Here is a 25,740-nt window from a genome sequence, read left to right as displayed (position 1 = left end):
GTGCATACGGCAGAAAACCCACATAAACTTTCTCCTCATTTATTGGATCAAAACATCCAATATATTTCAGTCAAAAATTTCCTTGTACGCCTTATGTCTGGAGAACTACATATAATGTAGCCAAACCCAAACTATCACTTAAGTCAGTATAAAGTGCTTATTACGTAGAAAATACAAAAGCTCGATTTAGGGGCTGTTCAAAAATTTTGTGTCCCTTGATCCTAAAACGAATTATTGGCTAAGATCGCAATGTTTTGATCATTCCTAAAATTCTTGGCCAAGATCGCAATCTTTTGATTAATTGTTTTGATAATTTCTAAAATTCTTGTTTTCCTTACAGACAAAGCCCATTTGACAATTACTTTAGTGTCAATTCAAGTTTTCTCAATCAATTAAGCACAGTGTAATCATATTTGTTTCTTCCGTAAGTGCTAGCTAGTGAATTTAGGAAAGTTCGTTAAAATTTCCTGGTAACTCCATGTCTTCTGTATCTCACCTAAAAGTTACTCATCATACTGATTTTGTATGACTTGTCAAATATACGAGTCACTGAGGGTTTTCTTCTAAGCTTAACACGCTTGGATAAGTTCAATATCTCTTTGACGTCACTTATATACGTAATTTGTGGGTGGATTCGATCATTACTCTGGTTTTCCTTTTATGGTAAATTGAGAGTCTATAAGAGTGTCTAATGGCATTCTCCGAGAACAAAACGTCTAATTTGGAGAAGATCGAGGTACTTGGACGGCACCTCTAGGAGAGAAAACAACGACATACTGGAACTGAGATAGATCATCTCAACTATTGAAATTATGAACTGCTACCTGTCTTAGGGTGTTGTGCTTTGAGCTAACACCCGATAGGAACACTCTACTTAGATATCGTTGACTTTATGAAATTCTATTTACCCTTCTGCACTTATAAAATTCACATCTTGTTTTATTTATTCAGCAAAGTACTACTTGGTAAGTCCACAAGTTACAATCTTCAACGTTTATTTGAGTATTAATATTTATGTTTGAAGTTCAGCATCTTTTCCTGGTAATCAAATATCTGTGGTGAATAACCAATATATCTGAATCTGTGTTGAATTGAACTTATTATGTTAAATTTTCTAAATTTATTTGAGACAAAGGAAGGTTCAAATCATCTCCGTTAAAATGCAACCACATTTGTTATGCAGTGTTGCAAATTAAGGACGTTATAGTATCACAAACATCGAAATAGAAACAAATTGTGGAGGGTTCAACAACAGTACCGGTAATAACGCAACTGAGATAGAAGGCGTTATGCACATATCAAGTACATTAGTGTCCAATACTACGGTCATCATATGCCATACTTCGACCACCTATAAGGAAAAGTATTACAAGGCATTGAAAACTTGACTTTTTAGAAAGGACTTTATTTGGAAAATGTGTTTATATAAGTATTACATCCATGCAAGGGCGCCGATCCTGGGGGCCGAGGGGACCCCCCAAGGCTCATGTGAGCCCCCGCATTGTATTTGTAAATTTACAGTATTTGGCATAATTTGAATGCAATTTGACTTAAAATCCTCACATATGCTTTCTGCATCTGAATGGACTCCCCCCAAATTTACAGAGAAATCGGCGCCGTTGCATCCATGGACTATTTAGGGGAAGGTAAAGGGGATCCGGATCTCCTTCTCCGAAATGTTTGATAACTTTAATAATAATTTAAAAAATGTAAATTAAAGTATGAAAATAAATGAACATAAAAATCGGCGGAAGTTCGTTCGTTCGAAACCTGAAGAGTTAAACGAGTTGGCTATTGGCATTTTCCTCTTATGTTAGTTTTCTTACTGAGATTCAGAAATACACTAGCATTATCACAACACATGCTTTGAGGTATTTCGATAAAGATGTTGTAGAAAGGAAACCCTGTCTTCACCCAATTTTAAAGTAGGAAGTAGATAGATAGTGGACTACTTATAAATATTCTCGGTTTACATATTTCCAGACAGGTATCTTTTTTAAAAAAACAGCTCAAAGAAACCTCGACCGATCAGCGGTTTTCTATTTTCAGTAGGAAAAGTACGCAGAAGTTATGTCTGCACCCTTTTTGCTTTCCAAAAGAAGTTTCCTACTCCTTAGACGGTGAATCGAAACTATTGGCTTTAATATTCCGAGCGTCATTTCTTACTATCTTGTTCATAATCATCTCTGTGAAATTTATTAATGTTTTTTCAACAAGTATTGCTGTTTCTGACAGTTTCTCGCATAGTTTATTTACTTTCCTTCTAAATAGAATTTATTTCAGAAAAGTCCTTGGTCACGAGGACGGGAAAATTTATTTCTCCACCTTCAGATCTATCAGTTCATAGCTTCGTCAAAAAATACCAGATTTCAGATTCTGAACTATACTCAGAATTCATAGTCCAAGCTCATTGGTGGTAATATATCTTTAGTTGATCATTACTTCAAACTCCAAATTTTAGACCTGAAATCTGACAGGTAATTATTGTAAGGTTTTGATATACATTATAATTTCACATTTTGAACCCTAAGATTGTAACTACGACTCAGTCTAAGGTCATTGGTGTGAAAAAAATTAATACTTGAGACCTGATATGTAATTATTAAAATTAATTCATACACAACAGCAGTTTAACACTCTGAACTTTAGTCACAACTTACACTCTAAAGTTATTAGTGGAAAGTTATCTTGATGCAATCCGATTGGCTAGTCACTTTCAAATTTTTGCTTAATATTTTACAAAAGTTTGAAAATTTATACTTGAAGTTTTTCGATCACTGATTTATTATACTTTTCAACCAATCAGATCTCACTGAAGATAACTCTCCACCAATGACCTTAGACTATGAGTTGTGACTACAGTTCAAACTGAAATTTTTATTGTTTCATATGAATCGGTTTTAATAATTATTTACCAGGTTCCAGATCCTAATATTTTGCACAACCTTAGACTACAAGTTGTCTCTAAGTTTCAAAGTGTGAATTTTATAAATGAGATCAATAAATTTGAATTTGGCAACTTTTTACCCATGGAAGGACGTAAGTTCAATGATCCAAATTTACCTAGTCCTAAAAAAAATTACGAATTTGTATTTTTTGACAACTCCAATATTTAAGAATGGATCAAATGCACTTCTTCCGGTCTCAAGGCACTCATCTTCAATGAAAGGCACTGGGGCCTTGTGTTCAGTCATATGATATGTTATAATCTATGTTAGTGACCGTTAAGCACGTCACTCAAAATTCGCTTCTAGTGTTTATTCAATTTTTACGCTAAAATTTAATTCTCCCGCTAAATATAAAACAATATGTTTATTTTGTCAATATGTTATTGACAATTTTGTACCTATAAAAGGTTAATAAGCAAGACCAAACAAATATAAAGAAGTATATATTCGAGTACTAGAAAACTGCCAAATATTATTTTTTAACAGTTCCCAACTTAAAGGCTAGGCCGATGCACTCCTAGCAAAAATTTACAGAATTATATATTCGTATCCTATAGAACATTTAACAAATTTTATTTTTCAATAATTTCCAAATTTAAGGAGTGGTCCTATGTAACGTTCCCAAAATTGGAGAAGTACATCAATATACTTATGTCCTATAAAAGAGGATGGAGCTTATACTCATCTATATAATCACATATGACATATTAAAGAAGTCATATTAAAGTCATATTAGTCATATAGTCATGACAAGTCATATTAAAGAAGTTAAATATGTCAAAATAATGTCAAAGAAATTTAAGGAGTGACCCAATGTACACATTCCGCACTTTGGATGTGCATTAATGCACCCATATTTTATAAAAGAAAACGGAAACCTATTCTAAACTATATGACCTAATGATAAACCTTGATCAAATGGGATAAATTAGTTCAAAAGTATCCAAGATTTTAAATTTTTGGCAATTTTATATCCATAAAAGGCAATGAGATGTAGCATCTAAATTTACAGTTGGTATATATTAAGGTCTTAGAGAACATTTAGCAATTCTTGCTTTTTCACAATTCTGAAATTTAAGAGTGGCTCTAGCTACCCCTTCCAAAATTTAAGAGGGGTGTGTCAATGTGCCCATGTCTTACGAAATGTCGACTAAAAGCACGGAATTCGTGTTATTACTCAGTTAAAAATCTCTTGTTGTCGCAAATTATGTTGAGGAATTTGAAGCTTAAAATTTATAAAACGATAATCATGCCTGTCGTTCTGTATGGTTGCGAAAAACGGTCGCTTACTCTGAGGAAAAAACGTAGACTGAAAGTATTCGAGGACAGCATCCTGAGACGGTATTCGGACCCAAGAGGAACAGGAATGGGAAAGGCCGAATCTTGAGGAACTATAAAGGTAACTATAAATAAAGAGGATCTATAAAGGTAACTAAGAAAGTTCTGTCGCTTTTTGTGGAGGTCTGTGTTCCATTGGTCCTCACACCGTGAGTTGAATGCAAATGGAGATAAGGCGAAGTCAGTTGTTGTGGGTATATCCAACATACTACCTGGTTGTGGCAGTTCAGCTACACCGTGAACTTCCCTAAGGAAAGAGTTAACATGGGACCTCCACAGATCTTCCGAAGGGCGGTACGCTGTACGAGTTCAAACTGGAATCAAACGCCGATGCAGCGGGGCGGAAGATATGCCAGAACTTTGGTGAGGACATTGTGACTACGCAGACAGTGCAGTGGTGGTTTAACAATTTTAAGGACGGTGACGAAACACTTGAAGACGCACTATGTGCCGGAAGACCAACATATGTACAAAATGAAGATCTTCAGGCAGCAATTGAGGCAAACAGTGGTCAGACATGTGAGGAACTAGGACTACAATTCAGTGTGAGTGGAGAAACCATTCGGCAGTACCTCCATCGACTTGGGAAGCACTACAAGTTAAGTTGATGGGTCACACATGATTTGACTCCGGGCCAGGAGGCAACGCGAGCAGACACTGTTTCTTTGCTGTCTCGTCTGAGGAAAGAGCCATTTCTGAACAGGGTGTTGACATATAATCAGAAGTGGGTCCTGTACGAAGCTCCAGGGCGCCGTCATCATTCTGAGCATCCCATGAACCAGTTCCAAAACAGACGAAACCACCTCTATACAAGAAGTTCCTCCTGTGTGTTTGGTGGACTGCTCGCAGCATCGTGCATCGGGAACTGCTACCAGCTTGTCGGAGCATCAATGCAACTGTGTACTGTTAGCAGTTGAGCCGTGCTCAAGGAAAACTTAAAGCTCTGGAACTAGTACTTGTGAATCGCAAAGGGGTCCTCCAGTTACAGGATAACGCTAAGCCCCATGTGGCTAGGATGACCCGAGTCACCGTTCTACGCCTTGGATGGGAAACACTGTTGCGTCCGCCATATTCGCCGAACATTGCACCGTCCGATTATCAAATGGTCCATTCGTTGGACAATCACTTTACAGGACACCAGTTCAAATCCTTAGTAGAGGTGCAAAAATGCACTTGATACCTTCTTCGCTTCATGGCCCACAAAGTTCTACCGCGATGGAATTCATGGCCTTCCAGAACGTTGGCAGAAGGTCGTCGATGCTGATGGGGACTATTTTTGATTTTCCAGGTACGTCTTAGGTGACACATCAATCTTCGAATGTGGCAGGTAAAATAGCGACAGAACTTTCTTGCTTACCTTGTACATAATGTATATGGTTAACCAAATATTGTTAGGGTCATCAAGTCTAAGAGGCTCAAATGAGCAGGTCATGTAGCCAGGATGGAAGAAAGTAGGAACGCTTTCAAAAACGATCATTAGGATGACCCAGGCGCAGATGGGAGGAGAATATTAAGATGTATCTCGCAGTAATAGGAATACAAAGTAGAGACTGGGTCCAGATGGCTAAGGAGAAAAGTCAGTGGAGAGATTTTGTGAACGCGGCATTGAACCTCGTGAGTTAGTTAGTTCTGTAACTTTTGAAATATGTAATAATCTGACGTTGTCATTTGAAAAACATAAAAATTTGCTAGACTCACGTTAAACCACGAGCGTCTCTGGCGGGTGGGGGACGAGGGGGACGCGTCTTCCCCAATATTTTGAAATTCAAAATATTCAATACTTTACTCTAATTTAATTTATTTACTAACGACAGAATAACATATAAATAATAATAATTATATTTATATGGAATATAATATCCAGGCTGTGAAATGATTATAACAAAGTTCTTGATGTACCTCAGAGGGTCCATGAAGGTAACAGAAAGGTAACAAATGGAATAACTTTCTTTGATGTCTCCCCAAACAAATGTAAGGTAACAAATGCAATAACTTGCTTTGATGTTCCCCCCAAATTTTACACGCCAGAGACGCCAGTGCGTTAAACTTGTGGTGCTAAACTATGCTCACTGCCAGTATTCGCTTTTTTCCCCCCCTTAGGTTGGAAGTTACAAGGTCGCATCAAGACAAATATGTCTATATTGTATAAATGAAACTTAGATCTTACTCTACTTAAAAATCTCGAATGATACATTCTGTAGGATATCTTTATTATTTAACCAGGTATCGCTTACTATTAATTAACTGACTTGTAATACATCCTAAGGTGTAAATGTATTCAAAATTTAGTTACTACTTAATACCTTATAAACCACATCACTTGTCACGTACACGGAATATTTTATAAAGGAACACAAGATCAATACCCACAGCACAATCAATTTAATGCAGTGTAACTTCAATTACCCAAATTCCAGTCATCCGAATCGTTAATGTGGATCAATATCAGAAAATAAAATTACACTTCGAGAAAGAATAAAAGATGAACTTTATGTACTCGTTCGTAACAATATAATTTGCTGGAAATTTCTATTTAAACCAACGTCATAACTTATATTTATTTGAAATTTCATGAATTTTTAAATAATTATTTGTGGTAAAGGTGATGTTATTTTTACCACATATACCTTCTTTTTACCAAACAAAAGCAATTTACAGAAAAATTTAACCTCACAGCATTATCGTTGATTTCTCGATATATCTGGATTTCTGGTTATCCATAACGTCAGGAACTAATTAATGTGGATAATTGTAGTTTCACTGTACCAGCAATTCTATAAAATAATCGGAGCTTTTGTTAGCTTTTAATTATTGAAAATTTAATGGTATAAAAGCTACATATTTCTTGGAGAAAGTATTTTCAAGTCAACTATACATTTTAAATAAAGTGAAGAAATTGAATATGGAGATGGGCGATACTAATATAAGTTGGGTGCGAATTATTTTGCGTGATGTGGAGGGATTTTAATCCTCCCATATAAATTTATTGAAGCATGTCTGTCGGTAATTTATTTTGCTCCCAATTCACAAACAATTTTTAGTAATAAATAGTTTAGGTATATTGTCAAATTCCATTGATTTTTGTCCTCCCATCTAATTTTTATCTACTAGTTGTATTCCAAAATGAAAGATGTAAGCTATTTCTTTTGATTGTCTCTAATTTTACTCACAACTACCTCAATATACGTATTCTTTTATCTTGTTTTTACCTTCTCCACGTATAACTATTTTATTGTGGCTTTAGTTGTCATTTGCTATCGTATCCTCATATCCTTCAGTTTTTCACCGGAGGCGAATTTGGATGATGACATTATATTATGTATAATGAAGTCATGCAATGATTTGCACACGTGCTTTGCATTCTACACTCAGACACGTTCAAAGAGTTAGGTGCGGGTATTTCAGGTAATATATAGACAATATAGTTTTTCCTGCTAAGTTTATTGATTTAAAAAAATTCTTGTTTATTTTTGTCAGATAATCATATTTGTATTTGCGAAGGGAGAGGGCGGCATTGTCTCATTTCACCCCCCTCCCCCATTGTAGTGTCATGTTGGGCCTCACTTCATTTCCCCCAGTATCAATAATTTAATTCACACACTGAATATAATAGAACCACCTTCAATGTAAATTGAATGATTACATCGTATTTTATATTGTCATTGATGCAAGCTTTTGGAGCCTGATGTAGAATATTAATATCATTTTATAGTAATTGTAAAGAAGGTGGAAAGAACTGGAGGTTGAAAAGTAATGAAGAAAAGAAGTGATTTACATCTTGAAACATTGGTAGTTTAAGAGAACATTAAACATCGGTAGTTTAAGAGAACATTAAACATCGGTAGTTTAAGAGAACATTAAACATCGGTAGTTTAAGAGAACATTTAGGTTCTGAACGATCTTCAATTTCCTAAATACAATTGCAGACTAACCTTTATTATTTATTAATTTAATTAATGTTTCTCAAAACAATACACTTTAAAGTATGAGTATAAAAATATTTGAAGTTTACAATAGTAATTAATCGAATTATAGTGAAATCATCATTAGAACGAACTACTTTTACTGATAGGTTGTTTCCAGGTTCCCACTTCAGCGCCGAATCAGTTTCTGAATCCTCTTGATTGAATTTTTAATAAAATTTTTAGACATAAGACATAAAAATTTAGAAAATTCAAGTTATTTATATATATTGAAAAATTAATTCACTATATTGTATTACTAAAGCAATTTGGGAACTTGCTTTTAATATCTTTATTTGGGAACTTGCTATACTCTCGTTACTACTGAATTAATTGGCGGAAAATTTCTCAATCTTACTTAGTGACTATCTAATGAATATACTAGGAACGTTTTTAAAGTAAGGTTAATTGCAAGCGTTCGTAATTTTCCGCATGCACATTGTTTCCCGACCTTTTTGTGGTGTATAAGAGAAGAGCTCAAAAATAGGCCAGACCTCCGCTTGCGAGACAAGATTTCTAATACTATTCCTGACTGCAAGAAACGTGACACCGGCAGAAATTCATCGCCAAATCTGTGAGATGTACAGTTCAAACGCCAATAGTGATAGCAAAATTCGTGAGTAGGTAAGACTGTTTAAGGGAGAGTGGGAGAATGTTCCTGATGGATCATGATTACATCAACCTTCTGTAATCACTAACGATCTTGTGCGTGTTGTAAAGATCAAGATTCCTGAAAATAGATTCACCATTTGCACGCTATGGGAGAAATTTTCGCAAGCTTCATGATCTGTTCTCTACAAAATTGTGTCGTATAAATTGGCATGGGTCTGCAAAGTTTGTCTCCCGACATGACAAATCTTTCCTCAACGGAATTTACGTTGAAGTGTAGCTGAAGGTATGTAGAATCTAAAAGTTAATTTACTCAAGACGTTTAATACTTTATTATTATTATTATTATTATTATTATTATTATTATTATTATTATTATTATTATTATAAATCAGATCTTATTTTATAAATGTCTCTCGTAGTACGCTGTGATAACTTGCTTCCTACACAAAAAAGCAGCTAACGTAAGTAGGACCCAATTACATTCAAATTTATGTACAACGGACAATTTTATATTAAATATAATTCTTGCTTTTCTGGTTCACTTTCGTTGATTAATTATTTCTGTAAATTTCATTTTGTTCCAATATGCATTCGAATACAATTTAAAATCAAGTAATACTTACTCTATCTCCTTTTTGTCCAGTTTCACCACGTGGACCTACCGTTATACCTTTCGGTTCTGTAAATTGGAAGATAGCAGGCTCTCCTATTGGTCCTCTTTCGCCCTTCTCACCTTTCTGTCCCTTTTCTCCTTCGTAACCTAAGCCCATATTACCTTTTTCACCTTTAGGCCCTGGTAGTCCAGCTGGACCCTGAAAAGTACAATAATAATAATTCAATCTATGTATAGCTTAGTTCAATATCAGCAAATATTTCTCTACTGTCAAGCATATCTTGAAGTCAACCATTCACATGAGGTCCTACTAGACAAATCATTAAACACCAATCATAATTTAAATTATTGCTCACTAATAATTTAAATGTCTGAAAAGGTAAATCTTATTAGTACTGATGCTGAGTTAACTCTGTCTCTCTCTCTAACATCATAAACAATTTATCTGTCTAAGAGTAACTAGTTTGCTAGAACAGACGAAGTTGTCAAACAATGAGTTATACCTGTCCACGTAAGTTTTATCTGTTTTTCGTTTACTACTATTAATATACTTTTATGATACGTGCGCACGGAACTGTCATATGGATTACTCAAAACTCTAGACATTAGTTTCCGAAGTTTCCGTTTGATGCCTTTCCTTGTATATTGTCAAGCGGAGATTTAACTATAAAAGTTTTGCATACCAATATTTAAATGCTGTGATCTGCATATCAAAATGTAAATTTATATTTATTTCTCTGTTAATATTTGAATTTTTTTCTTACATGTTGTGTAATATTTACACAGTGTAGACGCCTGACTACAGACGACTGTACTTATCAAGTATCTGATTTCAACTATCATTACTTGCAAATATAGGCGTATTTTGTAAGTATTTAATTGAATATTCAACATTCATTATTGGGATAACAAGATGCTAGGAGCGATGATATAACAAGACGCTTATATGTTAAATCATTATTACCTGCAAGCATCTACATTTGATAGAAATTTATCATTTTTTACTAGCACTGGAAGATGAGAGCTCTGAAGATATACATGCACATATTTTAAAATCCAAGAAAACACAAGTAAACAACTCATTTATTTCATGTTCACCAAGAGGTGTGCAAACGGGTAATACTATGCGAAGAGTAAGTAATGAAAGTAAAAATACGTTGGCAGACTGTTGTATTGTCGCCGCGGAGTCGTATTTAGACTATTGTCTCTGTATATGCATTCAATGCTCACACTCAGATGTTAGAAAAGGCTTACTAAGAACTAACTTGCTGCAAACTTTGAAAGAATAGACGCTTTCGTAGAAAAAGGCCCTACCTTCAACGACTGAAAATAGCGAGTCTATAATTTATATCCATAAACCACACTCAATTCTAAAACGGTCGCTTTGTTGCTGTTACTTATGTATAGAAAATTGTAACTAAAGGCATCTGAAGTCGTCTTTATCAATGGTAAAGAAAAGAATTGGACGGAAGTAATTTTTAATCGCGTATAACTCCTTCTATCCCTCCCCCCCAAAAAAGTATATTTAAAAAAAAATAAAGAATAGCTTGTCTGCTGCTAATGAGAGAGGCATGCTTGCTCTGAGAAAGTCTACTATTTTCGTCTGCTTCCGAGATAGAAACAATAGTGTTTCTAGGCAAATGGATGTTGTTATATGATTGTTTCTTTTTACGTATATAATGTCTATGTTCTATTTCTACTTACTACCAGTGCAATATTTCAGTACCCTTCTGACTTATTGCATTTGTATTAATGTTTTCAAAATATTGTGTGTGTGTGTGTGTTCACTTGTCAAGATGACGTTCTACCTTCAGTTGTCGCAATGGTTCAGGGTTTGTTACTTTCCAGAATTTCAGTGGCTTTTCGCAGAAGTGTGTAATTAACGTGAAAAACTAGTGGAAAGCACACGTATACGTAAATTATGAAATATCAGTTGAAAGGTACACCACCCAAGAAGTGCTTTGGAAGGGGATGAGTCTATCTGATTTGCTGTACATTGGAATCGAGTCTTCTTTCTGTCGCCGAGGAGATATAAATAGAACAGGTAGCCGCAAGCCAGTTCGTGGCAGTCAGTGATAAAACAATATATGATTCACTTTGCTCTGTAAGACGATTCGTGGTAGAAATACAGACAATTCGCTTCGCTGGGCCTTCTGTGTTAGACTGAAATTTACAATTTAGAGATCTTGAAGTTCGAAGATAGTGTTCAGTCAGGTAGCTGTGTTATGGACATGCGTAGGGTTTCCTTCTACGATTCGTTTGGATTGTGAATTGCACGTTTGTCTATGTTAGAAATTTTCTTTCTCTTGAACGACTGTATATATATCTGTAGTTATGGTCGCAATGAACTGTGTATATGCCAGCAAAGGACGCGGTAGAAACATTTTCCGTATGCACCTAACATTATGAAATGTGGATAGACTGTACAGTGTTGGACCACGCTAACCAAGAGTTTCGTATGTCACAGTTATATTTCCACTCTACTCACGCGTCCAGGAACTAAAATTTTGTAACAAACTGGAATAGTAATGCGAAAGAAAAGCTGCAGCAACTGTATTATTTTGGTTATAGTATGTCAATAATACTATTGTGTGATTTTAGCAATAATTACACTCAATGATCAAAAATAATTTAGATTGAAGGATTCAGCCATGCTCTTGGTGGGAGCAGTAAATGTGTGGTACTAACATATTGAAGGTGGGACCTTCGATAAACGGCTAGAAAAGTGCATAGAACATCGGTTACATCAAATGGGAAGAGGATGTGACGGATGTAACGAAAATCTCACCAGGGATGACTCCAAAATTGAACCTTGAATCTGGGGATAATCTATATATTTCCTGAAAAGATTTGTCGAGTAAGTTCCAAAACAAGTTTCAACTCCTTGCCCGGAGGTGACCCTACTCCTTCAGAGTTGGAAATATATAGAACAATTGAACTATATGGCCTATATATTAAAGTGATCTGCAAGACTAACGCACTTTTCAATTATATTCTATATTAATTAATAAAATAAAAAAAACATGATTATTTCACTATAAATATCCTATATTAGTGGACCTATAAAGTTGAGAAATCATCATCATCATAGGTATTCTGCCTTTATTGGCAGGTCACTTGCTGCAGCTGAGAAGCTTCCATGCTCCACGGTCCTCCGCTAACCTTTTCGTCTTCGCGTATGATCTTTCTGTTTTAATATCATCCATTAATTGTAGTCTCTTTCGGCCCCTCCCTCTCTTTCCCGCCACCATACCCTCTAGGACGTCCCTCATGATACAATCTCTTCTTAGGCAATGTCCCAACCAGTTTCTCTTCCTCTTCCTAATAATATCTAAAAGTGTTCTTTTCTCACCCACCATTTCTAACACTCTCTCATTCGTCTTCCGCTCGACCCAACAAATTCTTTCCATTCTTCTCCACACCCACATTTCGAAGGCTTCCAGTCGATTTTCGTCACCTTTACGTAATGTCCACGTTTCCGCCCCATACAGTACAACACTCCACACGAAGCATTTTATGAGTCTTTGTTATATATGAAAGTTGAGAAAAGCATATCCATAATATTCAGTCAACAGTAAGTCATTTGGTATCACAACTACTGTGACTCATTGTTATGGCTAGATGAGACACATTCGGTTTACGTATTTCAATATATTTTCCACGATATCAGACCAGTACGTCCATGATATATTTGTCAACTCTTATCTAGAGGAGTTGTTTGATAGGTCACACGGTACAAAAACGTTCAATAGATTTTGAGTTGCTAATTAGGGAAAACTAGTTGTGCTGGTAATGTGAGCTCATTTACTCGATTCGAACAGCTCTTTCTTTGTAGCTATATAAACCCCATTGGTCGCCTTTAAGGCTGTAAGCCCTCTCGCCACGACAAGGCCCGGGTAATGAGAGGGAAGAAGGTTTTGGTTGGATGTTGTTTGCCGGAGCTTGGCTTTAGTTTTTGCTGTGTGTGTCATGTAATTCACACATCACGGTCCTGGCAAGATGGCGCTGCCAGGTTTTGGCATAGGCATCTCTGGTGGGGGGACGATGGGGTCGCGTCCCCCAATATTTTGAAGTACAAAATATTCAATATTTCATTCTAATTTAATTTATTTACTAACGACAGAATAACAAATAAATAAATAAATAAATAAATAATAATCATATTTATTTGGAATATATTATTCAGGCTGTGGAACGATTATAGAAATATCAGAGTTCTTGATATACCTTAGGGGATCCGTGAAGGTAAGCAGAAAGGTAACAAATGGAATCGAATATAATAAATAGGTTGGGCTAGGTAGCACCATTTTAATCACTTTCTTCGATGCCCTCCCCCCCAAATTTTACATGCCAGAGACGCCAGTGGGTTTTGGGATTTGGTTTTAAGATGTGAGGGCCACGTAATTTAGACTGACTCACAATCACTCTACGGCATGATAGTGAGGTTCACTAATATAGGTTATTTACAGTGAAATATTATTTTGGGTTTATTACCTTTATACAGGATATAATTGGGTAGTGCACATTATATTCTTAATATACTAGTCATACGGAGTACTTTGTTATATAGGTCAAGTTGTTGCATATATTTCCATGCCTAAAGTGGTGGGGTCACTTCCGGGTAAGGAATTGAAACTTGTTTTGGAAGTTGCTAGACAAACCCTTGCAGGAAAAATATAGGTTATACCCAGATTCAAGGTTCAACTTAGGAGTCATCCCTAGTCAGAGTAATGGTTCTACTGAAACAAAACCATATTAATTACTTAAATAAGTGCGTAAATCACACTGGCTATTTGTGTATGTGTAAATATTTTTTTTTTTTTAGTTTTTAGTTTCCCGTTTGGAAGAACGAATAAATAGTTATGTCAATACATCCAGTAAGTTCGAAATACAATGTTTCTTTCTGTCGACTTAAGGTAAGTCCACAAGATATCTCTTTTCTTACACAAAGCAGACAATGATTTCGTGCTTGGCTTGTATTTGCCATATATATGGGAGCATAAGCCACATCTCTACCAGTATTAAGAGTCAGCATTCTCAGGAGATATTCTTTCCACTTATTACTAGAATTTGCCTCTTTCATCTATATTCTCTTAAAATCTCTAGATCACATTTTTTAAAAAACAAAACTGCTTTCCTTAGTAATTAACACCATCTTCAAGGCGTTTCACAACTCTAATATACCGCCTGAGGGTGCCTCACATAGTTCTTGGCGCCTAATGTAGGGGCCTTTACAACATTGCGTCACTCAGTTATAAGGTTGTTACATTGATTTCTGGCCCAGCGTTGAGACTTCCACATAAAATTTTGGCGCCTAGTCTGTGAGAAACAAAATTTTGGTGCTCAGCCTGTACGATATTCACATAAAATTTCTGCCCCCAGCCTGTAGAATATTCACAATGTGAAGGTTTTCGTATTTCACATAGGCCATGCACCATAGACCTAAATTGAAAACTCAAATTTATCAAGGTCTCTTCTAGTAAACAGTGAAACTGCTTTATATTACAAGAATTAGTTCGTGAATATTTTATAATGAAACCGTAGTTAATAAGTTCATTTATGCGAGCTTCCTCGTGGATATATGAGTGTCATAAATGACTTCACCGTGAGACACCTGGGTTCGATTGCTTCTGAGAGATAAAGCAGTTAGGATTCCATATTGTGCCATGGCTTCACATCCTATATAGTCTTGGTAGTGAAAGAGATGTTTAACTTCAAAACATTAAACCAAGAAATCTTTTATGTGGGGTATCCCTAATCGTAATTCTAAAAGCATCACTCTATTCCTACTATCTAAGGAAAAATGAAATCAATGTTGAAAGCTTTCGATTCCTTAAACTTGGAAATAAAACCCATATACAGTACAACTGATTGCAAGTAACATACAGTTCGACTCCGTAAATAATCAAACAGAATATTGTGGTTCGGAAGTCTGTTATGCAAAATGTGGTTTCTGTTTACCGGTTCGTAACTTCGAAGTGATTCGGCGCTATTGATTACTACACAAATAAGAAAACATAATCACTCTCAATAAGACTGTGTAGTTCCTTTCATTCCGGTTTAGTTTCTGTATATTAATGTTCTGATGGCAATAGAAGACGTAAATAACCCTGTCAAGTAAACCTATGCTCGAAGTGCAAACTACTTTCCAGCACTTTGCAGAACTAATGACACATGCAGGAGGTTGATCACTTGCTTATTCCGTCTAGACATTGCTCACTACTTATGGAATCAGGACACTTATTTTAAGTACCCAACCATTTTAAAATCAACAATCATATCTATTATCTCCACAAATATTGCTGCACTGCACTAAAGCAATGCAAAAATAATTTCAGGAAAGAAATTTGCACTTATAATTAAAAGACACGTCAATTAAATATAAAACTTCTTATTGATATTTAGATTTCATAAATAATGAGTTGGATAACAATTTCAGAGATTCACCACATGATAAGTGGGGAACACGACACTTATCTCCAATCCACTGATAAAGTATATACAGTGACAGACTTATCTATGGCGCCGCCCCTAGGCACGATTTGGCCAGCCGCCCCTTTGTTTCTTGCGAATCTAGGGAACGAGTTTTTAATTTTCCGTCATTAGTATGCTTTGAAAGAAATTGTTTTGAATTTTTATTAACACATTTTGAGATTTAAAAAAATTGCCATTTAGGCGAAAGTATGAAGAAATTAATCGCTGGACGCAATACCATTCTTGGGAAAATTCGATTAAGATTTGCTTAGTTTATATCATGTACTATATTTTAACGTAATATATTATTAGAATATTAATATCTTCACTTTCTCATTCATTTGTGAGAGATACAAATCTTGTGAGCTGTCTTATTTTGAAAGTTTTATTTATTGCATTTAAGAAGTAATACTTTTTTAACACAAAGAGGAGAAATTCACTTAAATTCACATTTTTCCTTTTCACTACCAAAACGAAACTGTTAAAGTACTATGAAAATATATTCTTACATTAAACGATTACGTCTTGCTTTCATAACACACAATTCTTCTATTGTTCAAATCCAAACTCTTTGCCATTAAGGATCTCGGCTTCAATGTTAAGAATTGCAAAAGAATTCAGTATTTCTTCCTTTAGGACAGAAAGTAGATATGACTTAACCCTCTTTAATCACGAAAATGAACTTTCTGCGGAACAGTTCCTAACCGCAGTACACAAATACATACTTAGAACTATATTTATATTAGGAATTGTACCCTGCAAGTTATCTTCTTTGAGGAAGTTGCTTATAGAAAGATGCGTGCATTTGATATTATTGCACTTGAAATTTTGAAAAATGCACGCATTTACTTCCAAATGGTGACTCTGGATAAGTATCGTAAAGATTTTGCTGCTTTGCTGTATATTACAAATGGTTGTATGTTTGAAAGGTCAGAAAAGACTGAAAGTCTATCAGCCACTATAGGATATAGTGAGTTCTATTCAAAAAAATGTTATAACATTAAAGGATAACTCATTTATTATTAGTTAAAAAATGTTTAGCTTTCCAAGTATACCTCGTATAAAGGCAGCTCTGAGAAGTTTATCTTCGCAAATAGACAAAAGTGTATATGTATGTGTGCGTCTTTGCGACGCAGAAACTCATTTCGCTTCTACAAATATGGTTATAAAATTTACTCCCTCTACATTCTTAACCACAGCGCTTCATGGTTATTTTTAACGATTACGTTATCCACTGTGTTGCGTTGGTGGTTGGAGTACCTTTGGGAGAAGGGACTGGCAACAGTGGATTCATTCGTCAAGGGGATGGAGAAAGGACAACTTCGCAAATTATGTGGTACCTTGAATCAAGTAATTTGTGAATAAGTATTGATAAATTTAAGAAGTAAATCATAACAAAAGAGAAATGCCTCAAAGAAGAGGAAAACGTTGGAACAATGCAACCTGGTGAGAAGAGGACGGAACAATCTTTCCCCTACAGATAAGTCAGAACTTAAAGGGTTTTTCCCTCTAAGAAGATATTTACGTGAACGGAAATCGCGAGCTCTACAGGGCCTCAATTAAATATAAATTGTACGATTAGAATACAAACAATTACTATAAATGTTTAGTGATGTTTAATCGAAACGTATATATATAAATTTCCATTATGCATGATATAATTGCGTTTCTTTGATTTCCTGTATGCATGAAAATAAAGTGTTTTAAGTAAACTAGTATCTCCAAGTTCTGTTCAGAAGTGTAATTAAATACGGAGTGTTAATGTTGTAAATACAGCTTAATATTGTGCCCTTACAGTGGGTTACACGAACACATTTTGGTCTCCGAATTCTGGGTAAAGTAGGTTGGAAGTGACGGTTGTGACAGGTTAACTTTGTGGGTGCCACTAGGTGTATCTGTGCGCAAGGTAAACAATAGCGCAAGGCTGTTATGATGGCAATGTTTTTATCCACTAAAGTCAAAACGGGTACAGGCACAAAAGTATTTTATTATCATTCGTCCATCAACCTAAAGATCAATAGTAAAGTAGTGGAATGCATCAGTGTGTAATAATTAAAATACCGCCACAAAATGGCGCCCGTTAACTCCTTTAGTTCCATATATTGTGTTTATGTGTAGCTTCCTGTGGGTTAAATATTGAGTTGGTTTAGTATTAGTATTATTTTTCAGTATTAGTATTAGTACTAACGGTATTTTCAGTATTAGTATTATTTTTCTATAATTGTGTGTATTTAAATTGTCAACATGTGTGAGAGTAAAAATCTCAATTTACAAACGTTGCTTCAGGTTATTAAAGAATTGTCAGTGAATGTAGATCAAAAATTTGAAAAATCAAACGCAGATTTGACAGAAAAAATTGAAACATCTAACGCGGAATTACACGATAGGTTAGATAGAATTACAGAAGAAAATAAAGTCGGTTTCGTTTCTATTAATAAGAAAGTCACTGAAGAGATAGAGAATTTACGTGCTGACTTTGAGGAAAAGTTGCAAATCGAGGTAGGTAAAGTGAAACGTTCTTGCGAAGAAAATTTTGCGAAACACACAGAATAAGTACTGTTCGAAATCAATAAATGTAACGTTGAATTAGAGTCTGTTGTCGAAAAGTTAAACGTTACGGAAAAACAAAACGAAGAGTTTTCAAAATGTATGAACGCTTTTGATGACTCTTTAATTGCGCTTAATCAAAGACAAAATAAGTGTGATATCAAAATTGGTACATTGAATGGTCAACTAGAATCTTTACAAAGTCAGGTAGATCGTGTGCATAGCGAATTAGTAGGAAAGACGGATAAATGTGAAAATTGGATGTCAAAACTTCAGGAGGTAGTTAAATCTAGTATTACTGCATGCGAAACTACGGTAATGTCGCAGAAATCAGTGGAAGAAACGCAGGCTGATATTAGTAGCAGAGTTGAGGATATTGTTAACGATGTAGAACAAATAAAACAATCTCTTGTAGAAAGTCAGGTAAAAAACTTCCCACATTCTAATCACGTTTTTCCGTACGATCGAGTTAAAAAAGAAAGAATAGACGATCACATCAACAAAGATACGCGCAGAGGTACTTCAATGTATTCTGATTCTGGTAGTAGTACTCTTGAATCTAGTAGTTCTAATGAGGAAGGTAAATCACGTTCTCTCCGAAACTGGCGGAAAAGAAAAAAACAGACTTAGATAGGAAAGTTTCTGTGAATCTTAGAGATTTAGAAGGATTTGAAAAGTTTTCAGGCCATGAGAACGAACTTACCGCGACTGCATTTTTGAAAAAGTTCAAAGATCAGACTTCAATTATGAATATTCCAAGTAGCCAATACTTAGATATTATAAAGTTTTTGCTTACGGGATCCGCGTACAATTGGTATATTAAGAATTGTTCTTCTTTTGTTACGTTCAAAAAGTTCAAGAAGAAATTTAAGGCTAAATTTGAGAATGAACAAGTGCAAGCCAGTAAGTTAATGGTGCTTCAAAATAAACCGTATGATCCGAAAACAGATGGAAGTGTATACAACTTTGTCTCATATAGATGCAACAAAATACAGGAAATCAATCCTGATACTAGAGAACGACTTCCTATCAGTCTGGTACTGAATTTAATTCCACCTTATTTCAGACGTCAACTCACTACTCTTACCACTTTAACTTTGTCGACCGTGTTTCAAGTTATTCAGAAACTGGAAGCCATTCCTAGATCTGATACCAGAGGGGGATCTAATTGTAAGGTCGCGAAAATTAACCATGTGACATCCACTAATAGTAATTTTAATGAGAATCAAAAGAAACGTAAAAATAAGGGAAACGGTAATAAATTTCCACACGAAAATACTCAGCAAAATAAAAATAACAAGCGTAAACGCGGATTTAAGAACAACAAACGCTATAACAATAATAATGATGAAGTGCATTTTGATGGGCAATATTGCAGTTGTAGTCAGGAAATCCCACCTAGAGTAAATTCCCCAGTGGGTAATCAGTTTTATCAGTCCTCAAATGGAAAGAATCAACCTGTAAATACGAATGGTAATGTTAGAATGCATTCTCCTAATGGCCAAATGCCTGGAAATTCACCTGGTTTTCCAAATTTTGTAAATCAAGGAAATTTTAGGTCTCCAAGACCTCCTTTTGTAAATTCTACTCCTTTTAATTTAAACGGACAAGTTCGTTTTCCGCACCCAAACTAAATTCTCCCTGTGTGGAGGGTGCTCATCACAGGGAAGTCAGTCGAAGTTCTGATAATAACGTAAATGCAGTCACTAATGGTTGTCATACTGTTTATGTTACTATTGAAAGGAAACTTTTAAATGTTGTACAATGGGACAGTGATGAAAGTTCATCCGAGGATGAAGGGGAAAGTAATAGAAATTGTAAACAAATTGTTTCGTCACAGGCTACTGCAGAAATAAAGGTAAAAATATTCAATGAAGAATGTTACGCATTGTGCGACTCTGGAGCATCTGCTAGCCTGCTCAGCTTTAAATTGTGGAAATATATTTCTGCCATTGTTTCTAATGCTCAATTAAAAACCTCTTCCCGTATTGTACTTGTTGATAGTAAAAGAATGAAATCAGTAAAAGGTGAAATTATCCTCTGTTTAGAAATAGGGCCTTTGATGTATGACGTAAGGTTTCTGGTTGTAAATGATTTAAATTGTTCTTGTTTGTTAGGCCGAGATTTTCTTACTTTAGCAAATGCAAAGATAGATTTTGCTCAGAAAATCGTTTTGTTACGCGACGGCCAGAATGTCTTTAGGGTACCTATGAAAAAGGAAATTGACAGAGTCGATTGTAATTCGCCTTCTTCTGGGAATAGTTACCAAGTTAAAATTTTGGCAAGGCAACAGGGAGAAGGTCAGGAGTTTGAGTTAGTAAACAATGTAAAAGTCACTAATTTTGATGATTCAGAAATTTCTTGTGGAAGTGAGTCTGAAGATGTTATTTACCCTTTAGAAAGTAAATGTCCCGTAATAAAGAATTTGCTTAAGCAAAAACAACAATGTATGACTGAATGGTTAAACGAAATTAATGAAAGAGATAAAATATATGAGCATTTACGTGAAAGATACCAAAATCCAGTTATAAATAATGAATCTTTGAAAGAATTAAATTTCGATTCAGTACAGGAATAAAAATTTTTGTATGAGTTGTATGGAAAGCAGATTAGCGATGTTGAAAGTGAAATAAAAGAATCTCATGGTATGTATAAAATCAATTTTCTAAACCAAACCAATTCAGGAACTGTAGTAGAAAATAATAGTCCAGAAACGGAACATTTTCCTTCTGTATGTGACATTAAAGAAAAAGTAAATGAAATTGTTGATCCTGATGACCAACAAAAACAACTTTATAATTTGTTAATTAAACATAGATGTGTGTTCAGTGATGTGCCAGGTAAATGTAATCGTTTCGAATACACTATCGAAGTTGACACTGACAAACCTATTGTTAAGAGACAATATCCCTTACCATTTAAATTTAAAGATAACATAGAAAAGATAACATACGTGTATGGAAAAAAGTATTTCCAATAGCGTGCATAGCGATTCCGAGCGTGCCTTAACGGCCACGTATTGTACTCCTGAACTCCATGTAGCTTTACAGCTCGCATATAAAATTCTGCAAGTAATTGAAATCTGGGAATTCGAACTCATGAACCCTGAAGAAGGGGATTCAGATGGTCTGTTTGAAGACTCGTAAATTCCTTTCTTCAAATGAAGCAGGAATCTTCGGGATTTCCTGCTTCTTGTAAAAGCGAAGAAGACAAAAACAAATATATTGCAGATTATTATGCCCATGAAAACATTAAATTAAATCATTATAATATAAGGAAGAATCCGGTATTGAGGTATATTTCTAAAATATTCCTCAATTCATTGTATGGAAAATGGGGACAGCGAATGGATTTATCGCAGTCGGTAATTGTCGATACTCCGGAAAAAATCTTTGACTTATCTATGGGCACCACAATACGAGGTGCAAACCGTATTACCTATTGGAGAGCGGCATCTCATTGCAACGTATAAAAACATTGAGAACAAAAACAAACCATGGAAGTTCTCAAATGTTGTCCTTGCCGCGTTTATCACCTCGTGGTCCCGTCTAAAACTTTATGAATTATTAACAACAGTAGGGTCGGACCGTGTGCTGTACTGCGACACCGATAGTATTATGTTTGTACAGTCACGTAATGAGAAACCTCCGCTTTCTTCGAGTTCCTACCTGGGTGAACTAACGAACGGTTCCCGAAGGGTGGGAAATTAATGCATTTATAGGATTAGGGCCAAAGAATTACGCGTACCGTTTAAAACAGGTTGGAATGGGGAAAGTAGATTATGCATTTAAAATTAGGGGGATAACTTTAAATCATCGTACGCGCCAAGAAATTAATTTTGATCATTTTTATAATCTAGTTCACGATAAAATTGACATGAAACAGTTAAACAATCCAGGGAGGATTGTTCGAAAGCCGGGGTTTGTCATTGTGTCCAGGCCTGAAAGCAAAACTCATCAAAAGGCTAAAAATAAAAGACGACGACTTGATCCTCACAGTATGACCGACTTTAAAACATTGCCGTACAGGTATCAAAGTAGTAAACGTGCCGAATGATTAGCATTATTGGTATGAGCGTTCGATAAATATTTGTATGTATCTTATGTTAAATCTGTCCTAACATAGCGACATAGTCATGATATTCTCGGACAGAAACAAATTTTATAAATATTTTCACATCACTGGTCAATTGGCACTTCCCTAAGTTTATATATGTGAATATGTAAATAGTATATTGTTATTGTAAATATTATAAATATGTAAATATTGTAAATAAGTAAATAGTATATTGTAATAAAGTAAATATGTAAATATTCAAATATATGAATGAAACATCAATATTCAAAATATACAATTGAAAATATAAATATTGTAAACACGGAAATAAAACAACAATTATATGCAATTGAAAATATCAATATTGTAAATAATATAAGTATAAAAATATTGTGAATGCCTTATTTAAACAATACGGTAAATATATATAATTATTTATTATAATGAATACTTATAAATATATCAATCAGCTAAATATATGTAAATAATATCTCTAATCAATAACATATCATGCCACTGTAGAACAATATTAATGTTAATAAACAACTAACACAAATTTCAATTGTTTTATTTCAAATGACGTTCAATAATTGGTATATTAAGAAGTATGTGTATTCTGTATGAGATAAAGGAAGAATACATATACTGTGTTATATCAAGTATTTACCGATCACTTTTACATGGTTTAATAATACTTTATGTGGCGCTCAAACCTTTATACAAAATATTGGTATCTTATAAATTAATATGGTATAAGATAAAAAGGAATACATTTGGTTCATATATGGTTATTTGTGAGACAGCATACAATAAATTATGTGCTGCAAACCCTGATGACGTCATAATGTCTTCTACAGGGGCGCACAAATAAATTATTTGCAAATTAGGCTTCAGTTAAAACTTCAATTAAAAATGGCATCATATGTGCTTAAAATACAACTAGAAAATAACTAACAAACACTTACCTACGTAAAGGTTACAATATATATCTCAACATTACATATAAGGCATGGTTAAATCAGTTACATAGGCAAAGAATCATAATATATAACCATACAAAACAAACAAAAGTTAAGGTTATGCCTGCAGGTATTAGAATCATAACAAGAGGCCTAACAATCTTGGCAAGTCAAGGTTACATGTATAAAGAGTCACAATATATGTCTACAGTACAACCGATAAGGTAGAAGCTATGCATTCACCATTATACCAATAGGAGACGTTATGGAACCTAACATTACGTTAAAGGTAAGATTAAACCACTTACATGCATAAAGAGTAACTATAGATGTCTACAATACAAATCAAAAGATGTGAGTTATGCAACCTATTATACCAGCAAAGAATAAGTTATGCAACTATACATTACGTTGAAGTTAAGGTTACATGCATAGAGTCATAATATATAAGGCTTCAATACAAACCAAAGGAGGCAATTATGCAACCTAGCATACCACCAATGAAGAGGTTATGCAACCACACATTACATTAAAGGTGATAACAAAACACTTACATGCATACACATATATTCCTGTCCACATACCAGGCAAAACACGTATACATACGTCCATTGAAAAAATGTACTTATATACATTCGTCATTTGTGATTCAACTGTGTTTCGTACACCCAAACATCAATAAAAGATCGTTAAAATCCCATATCATTCAGTGAAAAAACCGTATAAATGCATAAGATACTTTTCTTAGAGTTGTGTCCGTTTCCTCCCACAATATCTGAGGTATGTGTGTACAATATATACTAGTCTATACGATACATATCATACCACTAAATAAACGTTAAATACGAAAAAATCATTCTTTCTAACCCTTTACTAACAGCTAATTAATATTCATGAATAATTAATTCATTAATTTAATTTATGCAAAAATATTTAAAAGAAATCTTGTTTGGCTGCAAAGAAAGAACGAAGACTCTAATCAGGTAAAGACTTTATTACACCCCTAATAAACCTAGCCAGGTAACGAGTTTATTAGCCCCTGCAATAAAAATAAACTCAGGTAAAGAAGGGTCGATCTTCCTTAACCTCGGGTGGCATGATCATAAAACAAGCTGGTTGACAGGGGACAGACCAATTAAAAAGGGATCTTTAAGCCGTAAAGGACCTCCTTCAAGCAATGGGAATCAAATTATCATTCGTTCCTCGTTCTTGCCTAGTCCCTCCTCTTTCCTTTTATTATTGGTTGCTACAAGTTTCTGGGTGGAATAAAAAGTTGTAAATCCATTCTCCAACTTTGGTTTTTCATTTGCTGGAGTCTTTCTATACAAGTTAACAAGGTTCACCTCCTGCCTCAAAGCTGAAGCAAGTTAGAGCAGAAATATCTACCTCTCACCAGACTATATTCTCCTATCTCCAAAGAACCAAAAACTGCTTATAATTCATGCAAATTTAAACATAAATTAATACAAATTAACATAATTGATTAAATTTTCTTCCTCTATTCTATCAATATGTTCTGTAGACATAATATAAATATTTTATCTACCTATCAATAAAAAATAACTAACCAATACTACCACACAACAAGGACCCAACTAGCTGTTAAGACGCAATCCCACACTCCCTACAATAATTTAAATATTTTTATCTTTTCGCCCTATTTTCAGAAATTCCACCTATCAAAACATTCAACCCTTGCGTACGTGCATCCAGTCACGTAGTCATTCCAACGACATTCCTGTCCTGGATAGAAAAAATTAACATACAGCTGCGCTCCCTAATTAAGTTTCCCCTGCGTACATGCATCGAGTCACGTAGTCACTCCAACCACTTCTCTGTCAACAAAGGATAAAAGAAGCCGGCATGTCAATGACCCTAATTTATTACATATACAAACATCTGCAGCATCCATTGTTCGCACACGTGTACATGTGTACTCAAGGATAAACGGCATTCCTGTAAACAAAGACCTATTGTAAACAGTAACCTTGTCTCACCCCACCCCTCTCGAAAAACTGGAAAAGACTACTACGATAAGGTTGAAAATCTTCTACTCCGTGAACAAAGGAATTCCTAGCATTCTTTCATGCACCTGTGTCTCCTTCCTTCCACCCTTTGCAGGTAGCTTCTTCAAGTTCATTCACCTGCTCTTCACCGCTTGAGGGAAGGACAAAAAAAGGGAAGGAACAAGTTTATTTAGAGGCTTAGGAAGGATGGTATGTTAACTTTGT

The 25,740-nt window shown here is 34.9% G+C and overlaps 1 protein-coding gene across 1 annotated transcript in view; it reads right to left on the bottom strand.

Moving 5' to 3' along the window:
- LOC145693356 (uncharacterized) overlaps positions 1-25,740 on the bottom strand; it is a 1,437,468-nt gene that overhangs the window by 1,070,988 nt on the left and 340,740 nt on the right. The window contains exon 7 of the mRNA XM_081769283.1: positions 9,484-9,672. Within this exon, the coding sequence (XP_081625409.1) occupies positions 9,484-9,672 (189 nt within the window). The remainder of the gene's footprint in view (positions 1-9,483; positions 9,673-25,740) is intronic.

This window comes from Thermobia domestica, chromosome 8, assembly GCF_964235325.1.
Source record: "Thermobia domestica chromosome 8, izTheDome1.hap1.1, whole genome shotgun sequence".
In the NCBI taxonomy this organism is placed as follows: domain Eukaryota; kingdom Metazoa; phylum Arthropoda; class Insecta; order Zygentoma; family Lepismatidae; genus Thermobia; species Thermobia domestica.
The sequence above is the reverse complement of the archived record's forward strand: the minus strand, read 5'-3'. Positions and strand labels throughout refer to the sequence as shown.